The sequence below is a fragment of the Hemicordylus capensis genome, chromosome 4, assembly GCF_027244095.1.
Source record: "Hemicordylus capensis ecotype Gifberg chromosome 4, rHemCap1.1.pri, whole genome shotgun sequence".
Taxonomy (NCBI): domain Eukaryota; kingdom Metazoa; phylum Chordata; class Lepidosauria; order Squamata; family Cordylidae; genus Hemicordylus; species Hemicordylus capensis.
In genome coordinates, this window is record NC_069660.1 from 103,011,715 (window position 1) to 103,036,706 (window position 24,992).

At 40.3% G+C, this 24,992-nt stretch overlaps 1 protein-coding gene across 2 annotated transcripts in view; it reads left to right on the forward strand.

The window, feature by feature from the left end:
- PGM1 (phosphoglucomutase 1) overlaps window positions 1-24,137 on the forward strand; it is a 39,877-nt gene extending 15,740 nt beyond the window's left edge. The window contains exons 1-11 of one of the 2 annotated variants that reach the window (XM_053244657.1): window positions 421-693; window positions 8,429-8,591; window positions 9,632-9,778; window positions 11,229-11,354; window positions 11,822-12,012; window positions 13,600-13,754; window positions 15,248-15,363; window positions 18,119-18,254; window positions 19,797-19,980; window positions 22,320-22,454; window positions 23,456-24,137. In XM_053244657.1, coding sequence (XP_053100632.1) covers window positions 436-693; window positions 8,429-8,591; window positions 9,632-9,778; window positions 11,229-11,354; window positions 11,822-12,012; window positions 13,600-13,754; window positions 15,248-15,363; window positions 18,119-18,254; window positions 19,797-19,980; window positions 22,320-22,454; window positions 23,456-23,545 — 1,701 coding nt within the window. In that variant the 5' untranslated portion in view covers window positions 421-435 and the 3' untranslated portion in view covers window positions 23,546-24,137. Of the gene's footprint in view, window positions 1-420; window positions 694-8,428; window positions 8,592-9,631; window positions 9,779-11,228; window positions 11,355-11,821; window positions 12,013-13,599; window positions 13,755-15,247; window positions 15,364-18,118; window positions 18,255-19,796; window positions 19,981-22,319; window positions 22,455-23,455 lie in introns of those variants that run through there. The other variant, XM_053244658.1, reaches the window with a different exon arrangement.
- Window positions 24,138-24,992: the final 855 nt, after the last annotated feature.

The window sequence follows — 24,992 nt, forward strand, 5'->3', positions numbered from 1 at the left end:
TGACTGAGGAGCTGACCTACTAAACAGCGTTCTCATTCCCTCTCCGCCAAAAAAAGAATACTGGACAGAGTTTACTGCTGTTGGGTTCAGTTTGTGGTGGCACAGGAGTTCCACAGGCCTGCTGCTGTAGTGATAAAAAGCTTTATAAAGACCTCCAGAACATCTATTTTCCTCAGGGATTGCAGTGTGGAATTGTATGTATCCTCTCTGACAGTGATCTTTCAGAGCAAGTGCAAGAAAACTTCTTCAGTTACAGAAACCACATTCAGCCGAAGGTTCAAGGAGCTATTTTAGGGTACAGAACTACTTCACTGAACCTCTAACCAGTAGATCTGCTATTGCCAGTATCAAGGCTGATCTTTTTTAAAAATATATTTATATTTTCACGATTATTGTAACTTTTATTTTTTTAATGTATCTATACAAAAAAGGAACATGGAAGACAGTCCACTGCCTATACTGACTTTGCCAACAGCACCTTATTATGACCAGAAACCAGGAACTAGTGGATTACGGAAGAAGACTTTCATTTTTGAAACCAGGCTAAACTACCTGCATAATTTCATCCAAAGTATATTTTTTTCCATAGACCTAAGAGATCGACAAGGATCTACCATGGTGGTTGGAGGAGATGGGAGATATTTTAATAAGCTTGCAATAAAATTGATAGTTCAGATGGCCGCTGCCAATGGGGTTGGTATATCATAAATATGATTACATCACTAATACCTAAACTATCTCTGATGTGCTCACTCCTAGTATGTCAGATGTTCTCTAAGTTTTGTTGTTCACTAATGCACATTTTTTCAGGATACTGTTAGTGATAAGGATTGGATGAAAGAGATTTCATTTAAAAAACTAGCTTGGTAGTATTGAAAACAACTGATGATTTTATAATGATCTGTTGTCTAGCTTTAAAAAGAAGTTGTCATTTTCATGAAAATGCTTGTAGAGTCAGAAATATTTCCGTTGCTTGTTCCTGTATGGTATAGCAGCAAATGATTGCTGGTTGTGAGGATTATGGTACTAGATTCAATGTATCAACATATTGTGGTGCAGTTAGAAAGTTCATGTTCTCTTGAAAGATTGATGTTACATTTCTTCTCTGCTCAGTGCACCCAAAGCTTCTATCATCCATTGGAGTCAGCCAGTCCATAGAGGAATGGACAACACATGTGTTCATTTTCTCAATGGATATAAATAGTTGCATCATGAGAATCACTAGAATGCTTGAAAACCATGATGTTGTATTGATGCAGACTCCCTTTTACATAGTGATGCAGACTCTCTTTTACATAGAAATGTATGCGTATGGTTAAATTCCATATCATAGAAATAATTTGTACCAATCAGGGCAGAATAGTTAAGCCTGTAAGTGATTTCATTATTAAAATTTTTAAATGAAAGCCACTTGCATTGTGATAAAAAGTGCATTTCAAGTTCTCGCATGTTGTTTTGCCACATGTGAATTTTACTAATGCAGGGTAGGAGTCGAAGAAAAATCTGATATGTACCCTAATCAATACAGGTTTTTCATTTCTCATGTGAAAATGCCCAAAGTTGCAATGTCAGTTTTCATTGGTGTTTAAATTAGCTCATTAGCATATGCTGAACAGAAACGGTTGATTTCAGAACAAAACTCAGAATGAAATTTAGAGGAAAGAAGTTAATGTTAATAGGATGCACAGACCTCCATAAATCTTCTTGGTGGGAGTGTCTGGTGAGGTGTGCAGTGCAACCCTCTCCCCAGTTAGAGGAGGAGTTGCTCAAAGTTGCCCACCAGCACTTCAGGAGTGCAACTTTCATTGTTCACAATGTAAATTGTGTTCCTGATGTGCAACTTCAAGTATTTGTGCACTTGCACTCTTGTGTAAGACCAGTGGTGCTTCCTTAGATGCCCAAAGCTCTACCGGAAACATCCATTTAACACTGCAAATGTGGGACATTTGTTTTTAAAAGGGGGTAATTTCCTGTAATGTCCTATGGAGATATTGGCAATAGACCAAACTAGAAGTGACTGTAATCCCATCACAGACCCTGTGATGTGTACTTTCTTTTTCTTATGCCAATAGCACACATTGGCCCCCAGTCATGACTGGGGTAGGAGAAGCTACCGGCAGCCATTTTGCCAGGGGAAGGAGCACCCCAGCCTTAAGGATTTCTACAGTGCACCACACGAGCAGCATGGTGCAATGTAGGATTCCTGGAGGCCAAATGCCCCCCCCCGCCAGCCTCTCTGTTGCTGTGCCACTTGCCGCAATGGCTATCATCTAGAAGTGCAGTGCGGTGGGTGAGGTGGCAGTCATGTGGGAAAGGTAGGACTAATCCTGGCTTCTCCCTGGCCCCAGGAAATGAGGTCATGTGAACAACCTTAGTATAAATACTTTTGACCTTTTGAAAATTTGACACACAGAGATCATGATCATATGTAGGCTTACTATGAGTTCAATGAGACTTCCTCCCAAATGAAACATGCAACCTTATTTTTTTTTATTTAAGTCCACTTTAGGCCACTGACCTTCTAACAGGCTTAACTCTATATTGAAATACATAGCCCAAACAGACCAGTCCTTACTGATCTCCTGTGAGGAAATAAATGGACACAAATCAGGCATTCAGGATGGTAATACTGGAACTGCATCATTTCCCCAGGTAGCAGACCTTAAAAGTTGCCATACCTCAGCCAAAAATGTTTGAAAGGGAAACTCCAGCATGAAGTGCCAGATTCCTATGTTGTGGTCAATGCAAGTACAATCTGTGGACAGTGTATGTATGTACAGTTATTCACACATTATGATGAATGCATGGGCAGCACACCTCTACTCTGTGCCTATATTTGAGAGGGTCTGTACCCAGGTTCCATTCTAGGAATGGCTACCTCACTATAAAAAGGTGTTTATTTACATTATTAATCTTGCTGCATCTGTTCATAACCTGTGACCATTAGTCAAAATGGGTCATACCTATGTTGATTGTATCTTGATAATATTCTGTACTCATTTTTGCCCTGCATTCTAATTGTTTGCAGTGTTTGACTTTTATTTATTTTAACATGTATATGCCACTCTTCCTCCATGGATCCCAGAGCAGTGTACTTGATTATATTTTTCCTCCCAAATACCCTGTGAAGTAGGTTAGGCTGAGAGATAAGTGACTGGCCCAGGGTCACCCAGTGAGTTTCATGGCTGCATGGAGATTTGAACCTGGGTCTCCCCATTCCTAGACCAACACTCTAACCACTACACCATGTTGGCTTTTGGCCTCACTTTCTGGCCTCCAGAAGGGAAAGCCAAAAAAAAATCTCCCCTTCTGCACTGTTCATGCACACACATGCATGCGCGCACACACACCTTACATATCTACTTTGGTGACCACTTCATCTGACAATCATTATTATCAATTCTCAGAGATGTGCCTGTCCTGGATGTGTGGGGATGCGTCCTGGCACTCAGTGGATTGGCTGGGCAGCAGAGGCTCGTGCGCAGCAGGACTCAGGAGGCCGTTGAGCTGCTGCCGGGGGAAATAGCGGTGGGCGCTGGGATCGGCCACAGCAAGGAGGAGGAGGAGGCAGCAGCAGGCCCTGCGTTGCCGCCGGGCTTAGGAAGCGGCTAGGCCACTAGGATGAGGAGGCGGCGGCAGGAGCGAATGGGCCAGCAAGCCAGCTAGAAACAATGAGCGGGGAGCAGGGAGGAGAAGTGGTCTAAGAGGGCGTTAGAGACACCCCAGGGAAGAGTTGGGGAGAAGGGGCTGAAGGTGGGGGGAATAGTCAGGGAGAACTAGGGGTGCAGATGCTATGTGCTAGTAATCTTTTAAAACTGCACAGAACTCTTTGCTGCAACAGCCTAACATGTCTCCTCCTGTGGAATCTGCATGGCATTGTGTCCATAATGTTCTGAAGTGTGGCACAACCATGGCGCTGTGGAGGAGTAGTGCTGCCTGTTAACAGAAACACAGATATGAAGCAGCATCTGAACATTCTGCAGCCGCTGTGCTCTATTACTTCTTGTTCAAGCACAACTTCTCACTAGCACTGGGGATCCCTTTCAACTCACTACTTCAGTCAGAAAAACATCCAATTATCCATATACATATACACATTACAGAGAAATTTCACTATTTCACATACGTATACACGCTACTAATTTTCACTCTGTTTCAAGTGGAAAAGCTCGATTTAGTTTTCTTCATATAGGCTATTTTTTCTGTTTCATCAGAATTCAAATGAAAAAACAGGACTTTTTCATTCAAATGATATCTAGGCTGCAATCTGTTCCATAGGTAAATATTCTTTATATAAGCCATTGAAATCAATGGAGATTTTGTGCAAATGACTTGGCACACAATTGCTGCCCTAGTGACTTCGTTCTGGGAAGTTCTTTTAAAAAGAGCTATATTTGGCAACCCTAGGTTGGGATTGGTAATTGGAATATAAGAAAAAGATAATCTCTCATGATTTTTCTGTAAATGTTAGGCAGCCGTGTCAATATATGTTTACATATATGTAATTTTCTTAACTATTTGTACTTCCTGTGAGCTGTGGGGGTTTATGTTCTTTCATCACCGGATAATTTACTGATGGCTTTTAGTCATCCCGGTAGCAGTGGAATTCAAGGTATGCTTCTGAGGACATTTGTGAATGTAAACTTCTTATGAGATGAATATCTCATCTCATAGCACATGTTAGGTATGAACAGCAGTTCTACCAATATGTGACATAGGAAGTTACAGTTACCTCTTTATGAGTACTTCATCCAGACTAGGACTTCCAAATAAGACCATACATACTTGGAAGGTGATTCATGGTCCACTTACACTGGCTGGTGGTTTCTCACAGTTCCAGTGGGACTACTCTACTACAAGTGCTTTGTCAGTTAAGTAATCTATATTCCATTTTTACATGATGATTTTATTTAATTAAGGAAAATGAATAGACTAGTAGCTCCCTGACATGGCATGCCTAGATAGTGATATCTATAATTAGGGTTGTAATTATAGAACAGTTAAAGGGCTGCTGAAGCTACATTTAGAATGCTGATGTATAGTTCCGGTTCTCTTCCTGTCAGATACATGAAGAGGATGGTACTGTAGACAGTAGCTAGTTTGATTGGGGAATCTGCTATTTTAGGCTGCAACCAGCTTAATTATTGTTGGAAAAGGAAATGGAGAGAGATACTGTATTGTGAATTTGTATAAAGAACACAGATAACATGATGCATCTTAAATTGATTAGCCATCATATTTTATCAATGTATCTATTTTGAACCAGGTTCTCAAATCATCAATTTGTGTTCTTGTGCAGGAATGCAACAAAAGACATGTACTTTGCTTGGATATCTTCCTCAGCTTTCAGAAACCTGTTTTGTAGTTTATTGGACTTTGTGCTTGTAGCAAGCTGGATAGTGTGGACCAATGTATTTGATAGTATGGTAGTTCAGTCACTGTAGCCCCTACTAATTGAATAGAGAGGCACCTTTTAAAGTGGCAATTCTCTTATATTTAGCAGGGGGAGAGCAACTGGCCCAATCCAACCCCAGCACAGCATCCCTCCAGTGGCTGTTACTGGGGTCTACCTTGTGTTTCTTTTTAGATTGTGAGCCCTTTGGGGACGGGGAACCATCTTATCTTATTTTATTTATTTGTTCTGTGTAATTCACTTTGAGAACCTTTGTTGAAAAGCTGTATATACATATTTGTAGCTGTAGTAGTAGTACAAGCATGTCTCCTTTTTAGATTTACAGCTAAACACATCTATTATGAAGTCTATGTCTGTGTTCCTATAAGAAACATTCTTTACCTGTGGGGTGTACACATGAGTTGTTTAGCTATATGGCAGAAATGAGATTGAAAATGTGCAAGTCTACTGTTGTAACTCAACACCAATTTCCGCCCTCTCTTTCCCTCCTCCATTCCAACCTTATGCCAATTGAGAAAGTTCCTATGGACTTATATAGAGTCACAACAAGCTATCAGTACACACTATCCCTTACATATTGCTGCTGAATATGGATAGCTGAGTTGTGTTCACATAGCTTTCCCACCAAGGGGCCAGAAGGGAGGCACGGTGCTCTATTTAACTCTAATTGGAAAGTACTGGAATAACTTAATGAAAAGCGTTGACTCAATACCAAACTAATCTTAAAATTGACCTGACTTGACATTAAGAGTTCCAAAAACTGCACACTGTAAATGGGCTAACTTTGCTCATTGATGAGATTAATTGCATTGCTCTGTGCTACATCTGAGTATTCATTTTGAAGAGATTGGAGTGCATGCATGCTTAGCCATCCAGGTGCATTGAGAGTCAAACCACTGCAGAAACATGATTAGCTGCAGCTAATCAGTAGTGCTGGACAACTGTATTAAAGGCAAGTCAGCTAGGGTTGCCAACTGTCCAAGGTATCAGCCTGCAGGTGACTACTGAAAGCAATCCTAGAGACTTAAATTGTTTGATATTGTGAAAAATATTGTAGGGAAAATATCAGAGAGTACAGCTGGCAGCTGACATTCAGGGTTGGCATTAGACATTCAGACTAATGCTGTGCTGATGATATTGTAACTCCTGAAAACTTGTCCCTGAGTTCAGGGACATAGTTATAATTGAGTAGATGGGTTCAAAGAACCCGGGGCCCCCAGCTCCTGAGGGCCCTCCAGCTCCACTCCTCCATATTTTCTTCATTATCTTCCTTACTCTGAGGGGCCGCTGGGGAGAGAGGCAAACACAGGCCCCCTCTCCCCTAGCTACACCCCTGCCTGAGCTCCACATGACACGATTCCTTCTTGTGATTCAGAATTTTTTGCACTTCTGCCAAAGGCCCAAAGTTGTTTGGATCTATAGCTGACTTCCTCTTGAGCTAATGTTACTATTGTGCCTCCTAAAGAGGCACAATAAGTTAGAAGGTTGTTGACATTATGTCTAGCTGTGGATATTAGGTTTAGAAGGCTCGGATGTATATCTTATTTCCTTTTTTTGTGTCTGGGGTGGAATGAGGGTTTTAGCTAGGACAGAATTTTAGTAGGAGGTCAGCATTTTCAAAAAAAGGTTCAGTAGTTAGAGTTGGACCAGGACCAGGGAGACCTGAGTTCAAATCCCCATTCGTCCATGAAACTCATTGGGTGTTTCTGGGCCAGTCACGTATCTCTCAGACTAACCTACCTCACAGGGTTGTTGTGAGGACAAACATAACCATCTACACCTCTCTGGGATCCTTGGAGGAAGAGTGGGATATAATGTAAATATATATATATATATTTTTAAAGGAAAATGTATGTAAAGTATTTTGAGCACTTTGGGAAATGGACAATACAAACAAATGCAAAATACAAACAGTACAGAGTATTATTAATAATACATATTAAATGTAGTGGAAGCTTGATGAAGAAACCTCTGTGGCTTCACTAGAATTTTGAGCCATAGTAAACTGTTACAATTAGGTATGGATTAAACAGCGTGGTCAGAAGTTCAATGAGTGAAAGCCAAAACATCTGGATTTTACTGATAACTTATGCAATTCTTCAGTATACTTATATTAATAAGAGGATTAAGGCATCATGAGATCTAATCTTTATTTACTTATTTTTATTTCTCTAGTAAACCACTTAGGCAACTTTTGTTGAAAAGTGGTATATAAATACTCAAAGTAGTAGGAATTGTGAAAGGAAGGCAGGATCCTTTGAACCGATTATGGTGGCTTAAATGACTTGCTGTCACATTGCATTAGTAATGCGTGGCCTGTGTTTTTGTTTTTGTTTTTTAAGAATGTTAAAGAAAGCAGTCCGAGGCACTGGAAACAGCCTAGGAACACCTAGGGTTTAATACATTACAGTGTTTTACATAGCATTCCCTCTGGCAAGAAACAATAATATAATGGAGCTCTGCAGGAACCCGCCAGCAGCACCAGGGAAGGGAAAAAAAAGAGGGTCCACAGAAGGGGCAAAGTGAATTTATGGTTGGATGCTGTGTCTCACTTATTCGATTTCTGAAAGAGAAATGGGGGCATTTCTACCCCTATTTAAACTACATGTAAACTATTTGTCGGGGGGGAGGGGCGCTTGCCCACCCTTGCCCCTCCCCAGAGCCGCCCTTGCAGGGATCCATTCATAACTGGAGTGTCCAATAACTAGTTATTTTTTCCAGAAAAAAATATTCATGATCTAAGTACTCCTAAATCACATTGGCTTTCCATATTGGCTTTCTAGATCACTGAGGTGCTTATGAGTACTCCACTCCATGGCACCTTACTGCATAACCTTTAAAAGTATTTTTTATCTCCCGTAAACTGTAGCATGCTGCGATGTAGCAAAACAGTATGGTTATGGGGAAGTGCTAGAGGTGAGCTTGGTACATGGGACATGTGCCAAAGACAAGCAAAAAAAGTTCCTGCTGCCTCTAAAGTGGTGTTGTGGAATTTTTCTTTAATCCTTGCTCTAGATTGGCCGTTTAGTAATTGGACAGAATGGAATTCTTTCTACCCCAGCTGTGTCCTGCATTATTAGAAAAATCAAGGCAATTGGTGGCATCATTTTGACAGCAAGTCACAACCCAGGTGGACCTAATGGAGACTTTGGCATTAAATTCAACACTGCAAATGGAGGTGAGTAGTTTTTTCTCCCCATCCCATGCTTACTCTTCACCTTTTTCTCATGGCTATTGGTGAATAACATGCATCAGTTGTCCACATACTGTAGCAGTTAACTGCAGTCAGTGGTATGCTTATTTTCAGGATATGGCATCAGGGTGCCTGGTTGGTTCCTGGGGTTGGAGCAAAAGTCGAGGGGAAAGAAAGGAGGTTTGAAAGGAAGCAAGGGAGAAGAACTAACATATTTCAGGGAGAAATCACAAGGAGCTTTGCAGTCAATGTAATAATAGAACACTTTCTGAAGATATGAGAATATCTCTTAAAAATGCTGCCAAACCCCAACATCTCTTTAACATCTATTATTAGTAAAGATATTAGAACTACTAAGGAAATTATAAAAATTCACAGTAACATAGATGGCCTCTCATCCAGACACTGATCAGACCTATGCTCCCTTCACTTCAGCGGTGCTATAGCAATGGATGCTTCTAAGAAAATTAAGAATTTGCTACTTGATTACCCAGGCACTTCTTATCAAAGAAAATTAATCATATATTGTTCCAGTGCAGGTGCTGCTCCTTTCCCCACCTGGAATTCCAGTGCATGAAAGGTTTTCCACAGCAGGGCTATCTTTGGCTTTTGTGAGGGCCTAGGGTGAGGATAGTTTATGGGACCTCCCTATAATGAATTAATCTTGTTCTGGCCTCACCAGAACCAGAAGAGTCTCTGTTGCCATGTTGCAATGTGGGGTCCCCATAAGTGCAGGATGCTGGGAGATGCCACCAGCCCCCTTTAAGACAGACCATTTCATATGAGCAGTGACTGTAGTGGATTGCCCACTTGTGTTGAAACTTTGTTTCTATAACCACACTTTTTGTGACTCTCATTTCTTGGTCTTAGAGCCATTATAGTGAGTGGTGCAAGCAGTTACTAATTCCTGCACTATAGACTTGAGCTACTTCCTTGTATAATTCTCTGTAGAGACCTACTCTCATTCCTTTGAAAGCTGAGGATATTTCTGGTGATCTGCCACTAAAATTTGTTCTTCTCCGTAGGTCCTGCTCCTGAAGGTATTACAGATAAAATTTTCCAAATTAGCAAGACTATTGAAGAATATGCTATATGCCCAGATCTAAGTGTAGACCTCAGTACCATTGGAAAGCAACAGTTTGATTTGGAGAACAAGTTTAAACCATTTACTGGCAAGTACAATTTCCTCCCTCTTATTAATAAAAGTCATTGCTCATAGGAGCTAATATTTCATCCTTGAAAGCTGAAAATTGGAACTCTAATGTTTCCTTGGAGGATATCTAATTAAATTAACAGGTGGCATGTTAAACAAAGAAAGCATGCTTCGTATTTATTGAAAAGCCTTATGTTTTGGTTTGATTTTAAAATATTCATTGATCTGTCAAAGTTTGCTAGCTATATTTGCTGCCTCCTATTTGCTCTTGTCTTGTGATATCGTTAAAATGTTAGTAACCTGTATTAGTTTTGGTAGTCAAAAGGTCCAGCTGTCTTCATTTATATATATTTCTCCAAGGCATACCCATCGCTAATCCCATGTGTGGCAGCTCTCGTCAGAGTTCGCAAGCAGCTGCCTGGATAGTGAAGGGGACAGGGGTGAAAGTGGTGGTGGCCAGTGGGCAGGGAGGGAAAGCGCTGGCCAGGCCTGCTGGTGAGGGAAAGTGGACTGGGAGGGGAAGAACGGACTGGAGCTGAAGTAGTGAGGAGAGAAAGGATTGGGGCTGAAGGGAGGGGGGAAATGAAGATGGGAAGGAGAGACAGGGAGAACTAGGAATGCAAATGCCCTGCGCCAGATCAGCTATCTTGACATAATGGGCAACAGAACAGGGCAGGTGCCAGGTTTTGGAGCTGTTGGGTAAAGCCCTCTATGCCTCCCCAATAGCTCTTGACATCTCCCCCATCCCCCACTGATTCCCTCCTAAGTTTATCAGGTGGCAACAACAGCCACAGCTTGTTCTTCAGTGGTGCCACCCATGGTTGCACTGCAGAATGAGCTGGCGACTGCTGCTGCTGCTGGGATAAGCTTACTGGGAGGCAGCAGCCATGGCACTGCACTGTGTACAAGGACTTTGCATAATATTTTTTGTGCCATCTGCTGGCAAGCTGGATAAACTGCTTCTTTTCAAACTTATTCTAACTTGAAAAAACACAATTTATTAACAGACTTTCACATATTATGTACTATTTTTGTGCACCTGCTGGTAATGTCCCCATATATTGTGTAGATTTCTTTTGTTTATTCATTTAATTTCTATTGAAGTTGGAATATATCACTATTTGAAGAACCCTAGTCTTAGTTATCTGCTGCTCTTGTCAAATAAAAGTCAAGGCAGGCCCTATCCACCCCCAGTACAGTACTTCCAGTGATTGTTGCTGGTGTCTATCTTATGTTTCTTTTTAGATTGTGAGCCCTCTGGGGACAGGGTTCCATCTTATTTATTTATTATTACTCTGTGTAAACCGCCATGAGCCATTTTTGGAAGGGCGGTATAGAAATTAAATAAATAAATAAATAAGGCGTATGTTTGTATTATCTGCATACAGTGAATTGTATCATCTTTTTAATAATACCTGGTGTTTCTGATCATTGCTAGTCCATGATTGTGTTTCTTTTTCATTTTTCAGTTGAAATTGTGGACTCGGTAGAAGCATATGCCAATATGTTGAGGAATATTTTTGATTTTAGTGCACTGAAAGCACTACTGTCGGGTCAAGACCACCTCAAGATTCGTATAGATGCTATGCATGGAGGTATGAAAGACGGGTTCAACTGAAGTACAACTTTTTTTCATATATTTCACACCCTGCAACTGTTCTGAAGATATGTTTCACATTTAGAAAAGGAAAGGAAGAGTCTGTTCTTGCTGTTTATTACTAATATAGCCAGATAGCAGGGCTAGGGGCTTGTCTTCATTTAGGAACCATTCATTTTTCAACACTATATACAGTCTTTTCCTTTTGGGTCCATTGGCACAATGTTGATTTTTCTTAACCATGTAGGAAAACACTTAAGTTTTGAAGTACTGTGTGAAGTTGGTCTAATACCCAAGACCTCTTTTAACATATGACTATTATAATATGTTATCATATAATATAATGTATGGATATTGATAACCACACACATTCCCAATAACAAACTGTTTTGCTGAAAGAAGAATATATGATTAATTTTGAAGATGTGTTTATTTCTGTCCATCTGTCTGTCCATTGTCGAATAGTTGTTGGCCCATATGTAAAAAAGATCCTTTGTGAAGAACTTGGAGCACCGGCAAATTCTGCTGTGAACTGCATACCCCTTGAGGACTTTGGTGGCCACCATCCTGATCCAAACTTAACTTATGCTGCTGACCTGGTCCAGACAATGAAGACAGGAGAATATGATTTTGGAGCAGCCTTTGATGGAGATGGGGTATGTGGCAATCCCTTCCTCCTGGTTTTCTTAGAAATAAGAGCAATGTTCCCACCAGCACATGGAGCTTGAAGGGATACTTTATGCATTCGTAAGTAGCTGGACCAAATCTAACCTTAGTACAAGCTCTTGGAATAGGGCTGTGGCTCAGTGATAACTTCTGCTTTTCATGCAGAAGGTCCCAGAATCAACCCCTAGTATCTCCAGGAAGGGCTGGGAAAGACTCCTGGCTGAAACCTTTGAGAGCCACTGCCAGTCAATGTAGACCAGGGATTCTCAATGTTGGGTCTCCAGATGTTATTGGACTTCAACTCCCTTAATCCCCCACCCCAGTGGCCTTTGGTTGGGGATTATGGGAGTTGAAGTTCAATAACATCTGGGGACCCAACGTTGAGAATCCTTGGTGTAGACCATACTTACCTAGATGGATAAATAGTGTCACTCAATAAAAGGCAGCTTCCTATGTTCTTATAAGCAAACAGAATTCACATTGAAACCTTGTGGTGAATTTGTCACTATGCTCCAGAATAGTGAAAGAAATATGTTCAGCATGGAATGTCACTTTAGAAATCTTTCATAAGCTATAGAATCACAATTTGTATATTTTATTAGCATAACTGGAAGGAGCAGTGATTAACATGTTGGAAATTGTAACATGTTCTCCCTCATTAGCTAACTTCCCATTTATCTAAGGGGACAAAGAGCTCTCAGTATTAAATCTAGAGCAGACGTCTCAAATCAGATTATTTTAAAACATGCCGTAACGCACAAACATGAGGTCTAGAAAGAGAACTCGAAAGAGAGATCAAGATGATATTTCTAAAGTCCTTAATTAAATGGAAGTCAATTCATATGTATATGTATCTATTGTGCCATACTGCACATTCTCTGTCCTGTTAGGGATAGTAGCTGACACCCAAACTAAATGTTGCACCCAGCAAAAAACGTTTCACAAGTGCAATTGTGGACTTCTATGTCTCCAGAAAATATGTCCCTGTGGGTTGTGGATCCTTCAAGGGCATCCTTTCAGGAGGCACAGTGGCTGCAGAGGAAAGGGGAAATTAGTTAAAATCTCCTCTCTCACTGCACAGGTGAAATGTGTTTGCCATGTGCAATGTTAGTTGGGATGTCAGGTAGTAATATTTCAACCACAAATTATGCAGAGTAACCAGTATCATAGGAATCCATAAAATGCTTGTATCTTGCTCATTTGCAACATTTTTAGTCTTTGCTTTCATTTCCAGTGTCAGAATTAGCACGAAATCCAAAGGCTGCATAAGAAGTTTCCTGACATTTTATTTTCAACATGTGTAAAATAGGATTTTTTAATAATTCACTTAAGTTGTTTTCAACTTGGCTATGTGTTTATAAAGTATTTTAAAACAGACTTTCCATTGCTAAATTCTCTTTGTTCGTACAAAACAAAATACAGTCAAGAAAATGTATAGATTGATTTTAAAATCCAGTTTGCTTAAACCTGCTGTTTCTTTTAGAGTTGGTTAAGTAGAAAGTTAACTTTCCTTCCAACCATCTACCTCAACAAGGTTTAATTAGTGTGCTGGTTTTTTTTTTTATGTTTTTCATTAGGATCGCAATATGATACTTGGAAAACATGGATTCTTTGTTAATCCTTCGGACTCTGTGGCTGTTATTGCTGCAAATATTTTCAGTATTCCTTACTTTCAACAGACGGGTGTTCGAGGGTTTGCCCGAAGCATGCCTACTAGTGGAGCAATTGACAGGTAGGATTTGACATGTGGAATGCATTCTGTGCTTTTTGAGTCTCTTATTCTTAATCTATCTCCCTGTTAGTAAAACTGTCTGATATCACAACTGTGTGTAGGCAATGGGCATTTATGAGGTCTTTTGCCCTCATTCTGTTTCCTAAATGTTTATCAGAAGAGTTTTTATCCTGCTCTTCAGCAGAAATATTTTCTGTTCCCAGCACAGCTCACAGATCATAATAAAAATCAGCTTTTGACAGTCAATAGTAAACTGAGACCTATAAAGCAGTACAATCAATAACAGATAAAAACAGTAGGATACAACCAATTCATATGACATTTTAAAAGGACTGACAGAACAAAAAGCTCGTTGCCTGGTACCAAAGTGTGGGTACCAGGCAAGTGTCTCTGAGGAAAGAATTTCAAAGACTGGGCACTAGACTGGAGAAGACCAAGTTTGAATTGTGTATCTATAGGGATTGGGCAAAGGAATAACCGAATGGAGGAGAATTTTTGTTTCAATTTGCTTGCTGGAAAGTGGGATATAAGTGTAAGTAAAATGATACAAACCCACAGGAAAGTGAAAAATATTGTTAAAATGCATGGATATAATATATTATAAAAATGGATTTTATAAAAGAATATGTCAGAATTCCAAAAGATTCTTCAGGTATGCCCAAGAGCCAACCATGCTAACTGAAATTCTGTCCTCCTTTTAAAAAACACAATCTAACAGATACTACCATATCAAGCTGTTCTTGAGATTCCTTCCAGTTTTTAAAAGTGGTTTACTGTGAAGCATGAGGAAATCCTATTCAGAAAGCCCCCAAAGCCCCCATTCTGCATATCATCATCATCATCATCATCATCTACATTTCATATTCCGCTCTTCCTCCAAGGAGCCCAGAGCGGTGTACTACATACTTAAGTTTCTCCTCACAACAACCCTGTGAGGCAGGTTAGGCTGAGAGAGAAGCGACTGGCCCAGAGTCACCCAGCAAGTATCATAGCTGAGTGGAGATTTGAACTCTGGTCTCCTCGGTCCTAGTCCAGCACTCTAACCACTACACCACACTGGCTCTCACCATACATGTATATAGTTTCATAATTCTCTGGTTGAATTACAACTGTGCGGCCCCTAATCTGACTTGATACATAGCATGCAGCAAGGGGGAGAAGGACTAACCAAAAATGCTACCCCCCCCCACACACATTGGTTAAATTTATATTTAGCCACTTCAGAAAACATTTTCTTGGCACAGAGGGGAATATCCCCCCCCACATACACACACCATAGGCCATGGTTCTGCACCAGATTTTGGGGGGGACATATTTCAACATAAAAGGACCACTTTCAGCCCATTTCCTCATTCAAGTTAATCTGTTCATGATTTTTTAACATCTGTTTGTAGTTTGGCCCTTTTGATGTGACTGGCATCTCTAGTTTTATGAAATTGGATGCCTGGTGATGCCAGATTTTAATGGTTGCTAACCTTTTGACTTTTTTGAAGGGTGGCCAAAGCTACAAAGATTGCTCTGTATGAAACCCCAACAGGTTGGAAGTTCTTTGGAAATTTGATGGATGCAAATAAACTGTCTCTGTGTGGAGAGGAGAGTTTTGGTACTGGTAAGAATATCTTCTTAATCTCTAGTTTGCCTCTACTTCAAGGTTAGCTCTTTCTGTGTTACAGAAAAGATCATTAGGATCTATATTCAGGAAAACTGCAGAGGGGTCATGATCTTTTGATATGGAATATATCTGACCCAATCATCCTATTGGTTTGTTACCTTATGTATTAGGATTTAAGGGAACAAAACATGAAGAATTCAGTCCAGCCTAGCCCAGCACAGAGAGATCTCTATAGAGCATTACAAACCCTGAGGTGATTCTCACGATCACCAGGGTGTGTAGGTGGTGGGTGGGGAAGGCAAGGTAAATCTTACCTTCTACACAGATGAGCAAGATGAAGGTGGTGGGAGTGCCTGCTCCATGAAGCTCTGTGAAGCCCTGCTCCATGCAGCTCAGCTCTATGAAGCGTGGAGCAGGGTGGAGGAATCTGGGGCTGGAACTTGTGGATCTGGCCTCTGGGCATCCCACAATGCACCATGCAGCACCCACATTGCGTTGGGGGATTTCCTGTCAGACAGGCACTCTATAAGCCTGTCTCTGTGTCTCCTCGGACTGAACTCAGCCTGAGGAGACACATGATACCCGGCAGCTAGGTTAAGGGTGCAAGTGAATTATTACACTTATTTAGGTTATTTAGGAAAGTTAGGCGGGTGGGAAGTGGAGGGATCGACAAGAATTCCACTCTCAGCCCACAACCAGGCTGGGCTGCCCTAGGCTGGTTTAGAATGGTCATGAGAACAGCCTCCCTGTTTTCTCTCTCTCCCTATAGCACATGTGCATAGACACTCAGTGTGTCAGGCCATTATGGAGAATAGGAGGCATTCCTTCACCAGTGAAAGACTAAATAGAGATATGGATGGCCTCCCATTCCCTGTAACACCCTGATATGGTGCCTGTCCAATGCTGCACTAAGGGTAAGGAAGAAAAAGATTTCTATTATATCCTATAAGAACCCTTATACAGCTGAAGTGGACTGGATCGAGCCCAATTCTTTTTCTTTAAATACTTAAGTCTAAGAGTTTATAAATCAGAATGCACTGTGGCATGAAAGATTTCATGATGTGAGATTTATACTTTAAAACAATTTCTGAATTTATAGAATTCATGGGTCCCTCTTTCAAAAACAGCACCAGGCTGTTAGTCACTGAACTTAAAGGGACTTTATTTATGACTAACTTGTCTCATTATTTTCAATAGTATTTAGCCATGGCTGGATCTAGTTTGGATGCTGTCCATTGATTTCAAAAAGTCCTATTGAAATCAGTGGGACTTTCTTCTGAGTAAATAGGCTATGCATCTGTCAAGCAAAGGACAGGAGGGAATGAGATGAGTCTTGGGTTCCTTGCAGGTCTGATGCTAAAACACTTCACAACAGGGCCAGCAATTTCTTTTAAAATAAGCCAGCTATTATTGTTGGATTCATAAATGGGATGGTTATGGCTTCCACTTAGGATCCCTAATATTCACAAAACAATGTTGTTAGCATTCATAAGGCTGTAGAATGCTGCTATGCAATCCCCATTCCCTAAAAAAGGCTTATATCAAAGAATTATAATAAACTCTATTGTCTTCCATTAGTGTGAAATACACTGAAGCAGAACTAGGACAAGGCATTTGTGTGCCTTAGGCAAAGATTGAAAATTACACCCCCAAAGGAAGCATGAAGTACACAGTTCTCAAAGTTGGTTCTCATGTTGGTTCCTCACCTCCTCCTGGAATTCTGCACCCAACTTGTAACCAACACTTTTGAAGTTGGACAGAGAATCTTCAGCAAAAGACAGGAACTAGTTCAGGAACTGGATGACACACCAGCCAGGAGCATGTCCTATGAACCTGGGAACCTAAAGTTCCCATCTTACTTTTGGATAGTTGTGTGAACCAGCCCTATATATAACAGGGTCCTTGCTATCCCTTCTTGCAATAAACATCATGGCTGACATACTAAGGAAAATTACTCAGAGTTGTCCCATTGAAATTAAAAGGACAAGTTGAATTCATAACTACTGCTTTGAGTAATTTTTCTCAGTATGTCAGAGAAGCAGTTGGATCGTGAATACATTTCAGACTGTAGGATTAGTGAATTACTGTTGAAAGGAGGATGGGATTCTTGTTTCACACTATAGCTGTGTCTACCCACCTCCCTCCCCCACACCGCAAATTGCCAAATATCCATTTAAAGGCTTTGGGCCTTCATTTTAAGCCTTGAAATTGAAGCATCACTAAATATATGCCACAGAGGGAGGGATTTTTTGATACTAAAAACATGTTTATAAAGTATAACGCGTAATAGTTACATTTGTCATTCGTTATCCCCTATGCATGCTGTGCCCTAGGTACCTGCCTTGCTCACTTACCCCTTGTCTCTGTTCTGTGCTGAAGCTTTCCATTGAATCAATCATAAGTAAATGTCATTCACAGTATACTAGAGTTTGTGTTAGAATTATTATTTGACTTTGAAGAGTGGACTAACTTCTCTTTCTGCCACTGACCATACTGACTATGTAATAGACAACATTTTTGACAATTATGGATTGGCATCTGCTATAGTTGTGATATATTTGAACTGACCCACCATGAGTGAAATATTTACCTACCCTTTTTATGCATGCTTTTAGTGTAGCCCTCCACGACTGGTATTTTGTATGTACAAAGTCCACATTTCCGAGTTGCAGACTGGTCTTCTTCTCCATCATTCATAGCACAAATCAGAGAAGCTGCAGTTCCACTTGTATCTGTTTTTTATGTGCTGTAGGGTCTGATCATATCCGTGAAAAAGATGGACTTTGGGCTGTTCTGGCATGGCTGTCGATCATAGCTGTTCGCAAACAGAGTGTGGAGGAGATCCTGAAAGAGCACTGGCAAAAATATGGGCGGAACTTCTTCACAAGGTGAGGATTAAATTGGATTAACATCAGATACAAAATATATAGAATTGCCATGAACTATGTGATTAAACTATAAGCAGAAATTCCATAGTTCCAACTTCTACAAAAGAGATGAATAATGCTAATAATAAGCATTATTTAGAGCCCCATCTTCTGTACCAAATTTTGAAATTATGTAATGCAGATTTTATACAGATGTTGCTGTTATTTAATTCATTGGGCTATGCAATTAAAGTAAAATATTGTGATGAAGACTATAAAAGTATGAAGTGATTACTATATGCAGTAAAGACTTGATTCAGATAAAATTATGGAAGTCCATATACATACAAGTACATCAAAATTCTGCTACCACTGTAAATATTAAATTCAGAATAAACATTACAAATATTGAAAGTATACTTTAAATAAATTCAATGTTTATTTTGAATTCAGTATTTAAAGTGGTAGCAGAATTTTGATGTAGGGATTGTGAATCAGGACTTCTCCGGTTTAAATCCTGCCTCTGCCACTAGAGAGCCTCTTGCCTCTCAGCCTCTGCAGCTGCAATGTGGGGATAATAAAACTTATCTTACAGGATTGTTGTGAGAATTACATCAAGGTAATACGTGGTGCAGCGGGGAAATGCTTGACTAACAAGCAGAAGGTTGCCGGTTCGAATCCTCATTGGTATGTTTCCAAGACTATGGGAAACACCTATATTGGGCAGCAGCGATATAGGAAGATGCTGAAAGGCGTCTCAGATTGTGCAGGAGGAGGCAATGGTAGACCCCTTCTGTATTCTACCAAAGAAAACCACAGGGCTCTGTGGGCGCCAGGAGTCGAAATCGACCTGACGGCACAGTTTACCTTACCTTAATACATGGGAAGCACTATGCACACTCAAAGTGCTATACAAATGCCAAGCATTATTATTAGGATATCACTGTTGCCATTAGTTCTGATAGAAAGATATGGAGACAGAAACGACCTAATATCAATTTGGCACTGTTCTCAAAACTCTAGCAAGAATGTATATCATCTGCTCTGACTTCTAGTTTCACTCTGTCATGGGTTATTACTGCCATTCCCTGCTTCATGTTTGCATGCCCCTAGGTACTTTTAGTGCTGTTGGAGTAGCCCAGATGATATCAGACTTTCATGTCCAGGGATGTAGATTGTTCTTCTTACATCTTGCATCTATAAAAACATAGCAGCCCATGCCCATTTTACCGCTCCACAAACCTGCTGTTTTACTTTTCACCTGGGCTGTCTGTCCTTGCCCAGTGTCTTCCAGTTCCCCTGACTGCAGCCCAGAATTTGCCTTATTCTCCAAATACGAATTTGGAGAATTCGTATTTGGGCTACAGATTAGGATTTCATGGCATCAGTGCTCCTTATTTTTTACATATGGGCATGAGTCCTTGCATCATATGAATGCAAACCAGTAAAGACAACCATCAAGGTTCATACTAAAATGCTAAAAATTTAAAATTGTGCAAATTGGAGCATCTTGCCTGCAATGCTTTTTCCTCTTTGCTTTATTAAAATATTTCTGTCTTCTAGATATGACTATGAAGAGGTGGATGCTGATGGTGCTAACAAGATGATGAAGGATCTAGAGACCGTATTTTTTGATCGGTCATTTGTGGGGAAGCAGCTATCAGCTGGTGACAAATCATATACTGTGGAAAAAGCAGATAATTTTGAGTACAGTGATCCCGTGGATGGAAGCATCTCAAGGAACCAGGTAGGAAAAAAGAATGGGTTCACAAAAATTTAAGTACCCGAAAAGATGTTCCTACAGTTCAGTTCCTACAGTCCAGTTTAATGATGAAATCTTAGCCATATGCATAGCTTCCAATCTTAACAAAATGCTTAATTTTTGTATTTATTTCAATTTTGTCACAATAAGACCAGAGCTGTGAACATAGAAGTCCTAAAACCATTTATTTCTCTCTCTCTTTCCCTTGGCCACAAGGGAATTATTGGTGTTAGAATAACTGCCTGAATATATGATATGATTGCTGCACCACCTCTAACAGAAAATTTGGGAAAAGTGTTATAGGAGCCTCTGTTACTGCATTCTCTCTCCTGAAGAACTCTCTCTAGATGATGTGAGAAAGAAGGGGAGAACACCTTTTGGGCTTGGAACTTCTGAGGAGCTCAAACATCTGTGAAGTTGGGGCAAACAAACAAGAAAAAGACTAACACAGTTGTCTGATTTGGAGTCCCATTTATGTCAAAGGCATGTGAAGGCACTAGAGTGACTGTGATATAACTCTTGTCTGTTCTAATGAATGGTAGTAAAAATGGGTTGCTTTCATTGGAATGATGAAATCACACAGTAAAAACACAATACACTCTCCTCGGTCATGCTGTCTTTCAGTTAAGCTCGTGGAAATAACTTGCACTGGTTTCATAGATCCTGCAAAATGAAACAGGAAGAGGCTGCTGCCAGACTTGTTGATGTCATCAGATTCCTTGTTTGTGCCATGTCTCTTCCTTTAGCTTCTTGCCCAACTATTTTCTCTAAATCCTCTCCCAGTTCTGTCTGGGTGGTCTTCTTCTGTCTGTACGCATTCTTTTCCCACTCTGCTCCAGCTCACATTCTGACTAGTCCCTGTGTCCTACACTTGCTAAAGATTTGGATCTACTGATCTTCAGTACTCTGATCCTTATTCACAGTTTGTACATGTGACTATTAAAAGTTGTAAATAAGGATAAAACTAGTGGGCAAGTCTCCCACTAGTGCACATTTTCTTGTTATGGAAACAGTAGCAGCAAAAAGCCATTTTCCTGGTTGTGATATTCATGTTAAGAACATTGGAAGAGCCCTGCTGGATCAGATCAAGCATCCAGCTACTCCAGTACTAAAAGGCAATAGCTCTCTCCTGCTGTTGCTGCCCAGCAACTGGTGTGAATTGTCTCCATACCTGGAACCTCCACATAGCCAGCTTATGGCTTGTTCCTCCGTTACTGCACAAAGTATACTGCAACCTTTAAAAATCAAACATTTTGATTTCATAAAATATATACTGCAATATAATTATGGTAACTTTGGTTAATATATTTACATTTTCTCTACATACCACAGAATAATCCCTAAATTGTCCAGCCACCAAAACACAGGATTGTCCCAGCTGTGAGGCTGGCTGCATTGCCTAGTTACATTAAGGCCAGAGCTGGGCTTATGCTTGACTTCTTCCCGCCCCCCAAGAATATGCCAAAATTTAAGTAATTATACCCATTGCTAGTAAGCATTGCTCCAGAAATGTGGATTAAAAATGTAAACATACCTAGCAAGTACATTTGGCTGGGAAAGAAAAAAGGACAAATTAAATACAATAAATATAATTGCATGAAATTTATATCCCGCCCCCACCCTCAAGTGCTATTGAGCATATATAGCTGACTCCGTACAGCAAAATGAGAATTTAGAACTGTGTGTCCTCAGTTAGAACTATGATCAGGATCACCAAACATAGTCAGCCAGTTGTCAGACAATGAGGCTGTTCTCACAAGCAGCCAAGCCCAGGCTTAGGCAGGCACACCTGGGCTTGGCTGCCCTTAAGAACCACTGGGATCCATACAGATACCATGGTGATAAACCCAGCACCCAAGCCTGGATCTTAGTTGAGGTTAAGGGCACAAACATGGCGTAACCCTGCTGCCAGAATCATGTGTTAGCACGAGCTGCTTGCATCTCGTGCTGATACAGAGGGGTGCCTAGAGTGTCCATCCCCTGGGGGATCCCCCCATACACCACACATGGTGCACTGTGGAATACTTGGAAGCCAGGATAACTAGTCCCAGCCTCGGAGAGATCCACTCTGCTCCACACTGTATGGAACAAAGCGGATTGTGTCAGAGCACACTCGTGTGGGAGCACACTCCTACCAAGCATAGGATGATCATTTGTGAAGGTAAGGTTTGTGAGGATGCCTACCTGCTAGGTTGTGTGAATGGCCGCACGGTGTTTACCTCTTTCATAAACGTTTTGTGTTCAGAAAGGTTTCGTGAAGACTGGCCATCTCAGAAAATTGTACAATTGTTGAAGTAAATTTCTTTCATGTGTGTTCTTGGTAGGGTCTGAGGCTCATCTTTGCTGATGGTTCTCGCATCATCTTTAGACTAAGTGGCACGGGAAGTGCTGGAGCAACTGTACGACTGTATATTGATAGCTATGAAAAGGATGCACCAAAAATATATGAAGATCCACAGGTAGGCTTTACTGCCAGGCTCTGCATCTCATGCTGTTCCATTTTTCAAAATCTTCTTATCAGCAATAAGATAATTCTCTGTGATTTCTATGGGTATCAGCCAACATTCTGATGATCGGATCTGCATAAGTGTATTTAACATTATGATTTATTTACAATGGACACACTGTGTGGAGAAAGGCATTTTCCTTGGGAGGAAACAAAGAGAGAAAAAGGATTATGAATAGATATATATGGTCTTATGAATGATCACTATGAAACAAATGCAAAACAACACAATCCTAGTCTTTGACTATGGTTTCAGAACTTTAAGTAGATACTTACCCAGATGCCTTTAAGTTTGTCTCCATATTTTAACCTATAACCATAAGTTTTAGAAACTTATATTGTTCAATGAGAAGTATTCTTCTCGTGTTTTAACACTTTCTTTTTTTTAACACGTCAAAACGTAGATTCGGCACTGCCTAGAGTGCTTTATGGTGTTAGAGGTTTGTAGAGCCCTATTCAGACATTAAATAAAATTGCTGTACCTGTGTTTAGAGTCTAAAATGGGGGGAGATTTTCTGCCCTGGCCTCATCATTCACCCCTATCTCCATGGCATTCATGGATACAGCAGTGTTCATCTGAAGAGTCAAATGTTGTATTAGTAAACTTGGTTGTTTCCATGATTGGGAGGATGAGCCTCCTGATAATAGAAACACCTGCCTTCATGGATATGGCATTTGCTTCTTCAGACAAATGCTGGTGTATCTGTGAGTGCCACAAAGATAGGGGTGAAGCATGGGGCAGGAATTCCAGCCTCATTTTAGACGCTGTACACAGGTACAGCGTATTTTATTTAATATCTGAATAAGGCTTAGATTTCTGGTTTATCCTTCTGCTCAAGATTTATGATCAAGTTTTGAAGATGAAATGTTGGAATAATAAATGACACCTTTTTCCAGGATTTGACAGGAAGTTTTTCTTTCTTCCCTCCTCTAACCTTCTTTTCTTTTTTGCAGGTTATGCTGGCTCCTCTTATTTCCATTGCACTGAAACTTTCACAGCTTCATGAAAGAACTGGCCGCACTGGTCCCACTGTCATCACATAAACACATGACACAAGTCACTTGAATTCGATGTCCGGGAGTGGCTGTCAGTTGTGATCAGCTCATCTTCCTTTCTGTTATCAAATTTAACCCTAAAACTGCTAACACTGTATTTAGAGCACTATAAAGTGATAAAAGGATAGATGTGATTTTTTTTAAAAAAAGTTTACACTATGTGTATGCTGATATATGTTGTCGTTTTAATGTCACCTTTCTAATTTGTGCATAGTACATTATTTAATATATCCTGTCTTTTGGTTTAGCAAGTGTTAAAACAAATGGCTGTATAAAAACAATGGGGGTACATCCTGATATAACATTGCCCTTTCTGTTTCAGGAGTTCCTCCAAACTGTCTCTGCACAAAAGGATTTTTTTGGCAATATGTAGACTTCCTTTTAAAACATTGTGCTAACAAATGTGCACTCACTGAGAATGATTGACTCTCTCCACTCCCTTGGAAATACTCCTGTTTCAAATAATATATATCAATTGAACTTAATGTGCCACAATCTCCTGTACACAGACTCCACTGCCACCCCTGCACACAACTACGAATACCAACATAACAATAAATAAAAACAAAATGGAGCACTATTGCTATGGAATGGGATTTTTCTTTCCTTTTTCTAACATGGATTGGATATAGCATACATTAATTGACATTAGAAAAAAAATTCTTCTGGCAACTGGAACAAAAAATAATTCTTGACATCCAGACTAAGTTACCCAATGGTACTACTCAGGAATTATTCTAAATATTTAATTTCTATAGGACTTCAATTGAATAATTTAGTCTGGATTTGGCCATTATATATTTCCATCCCTTTCTTGTTAAATACTGCTTCCTCTAATTATTCCAGGTTTGGGCCTATCCATTGTTGGTGAAGTATGGTTCTCAGTTGTGTCTCATTTTTTTATCATATAGAGTCATATATTTTGTTATAGATACAACTCCTTTCTATATCTTGGGCTAATGTTAGGTGTGTGCATGAACCATTCAATATTGAAACAGTTTACCTCAAACCAGGCTGGTCTGGAGGCTCAATTGCGAACTTTAACTGGGTGTGGTTCAGTCTGAGATCAAACCAAACCACTGGATTCCTCTTTGCAAGTATAGCAGCTCAAACTGCATGCCGAACCAGTTTGGTCAAACGGCCTGGCTAGTCTGTTCAACCGAACTGGTTCAGGAACACGTGGTTTTGTTCAAATTTGATCCAAATTTGGACCAAATTGTGGTTTTTGGTTTGTGCACACCCCTAGCTAATGGTCAAACTCTGTTGTTCTCTTCTCTGCTAGCTCATAGCTTCCTCCTGTTGTCTCAGCTGAGATGAGCTTTACAGTGAGGCCAGAGTCCATTAGGGATATAAAAAGCATTTGTAGACATGTAAATCTTAGCAGAACTGATTAGTGGTAGGAAATAAGGCACCAATAACTGTAGGGATATAGCAA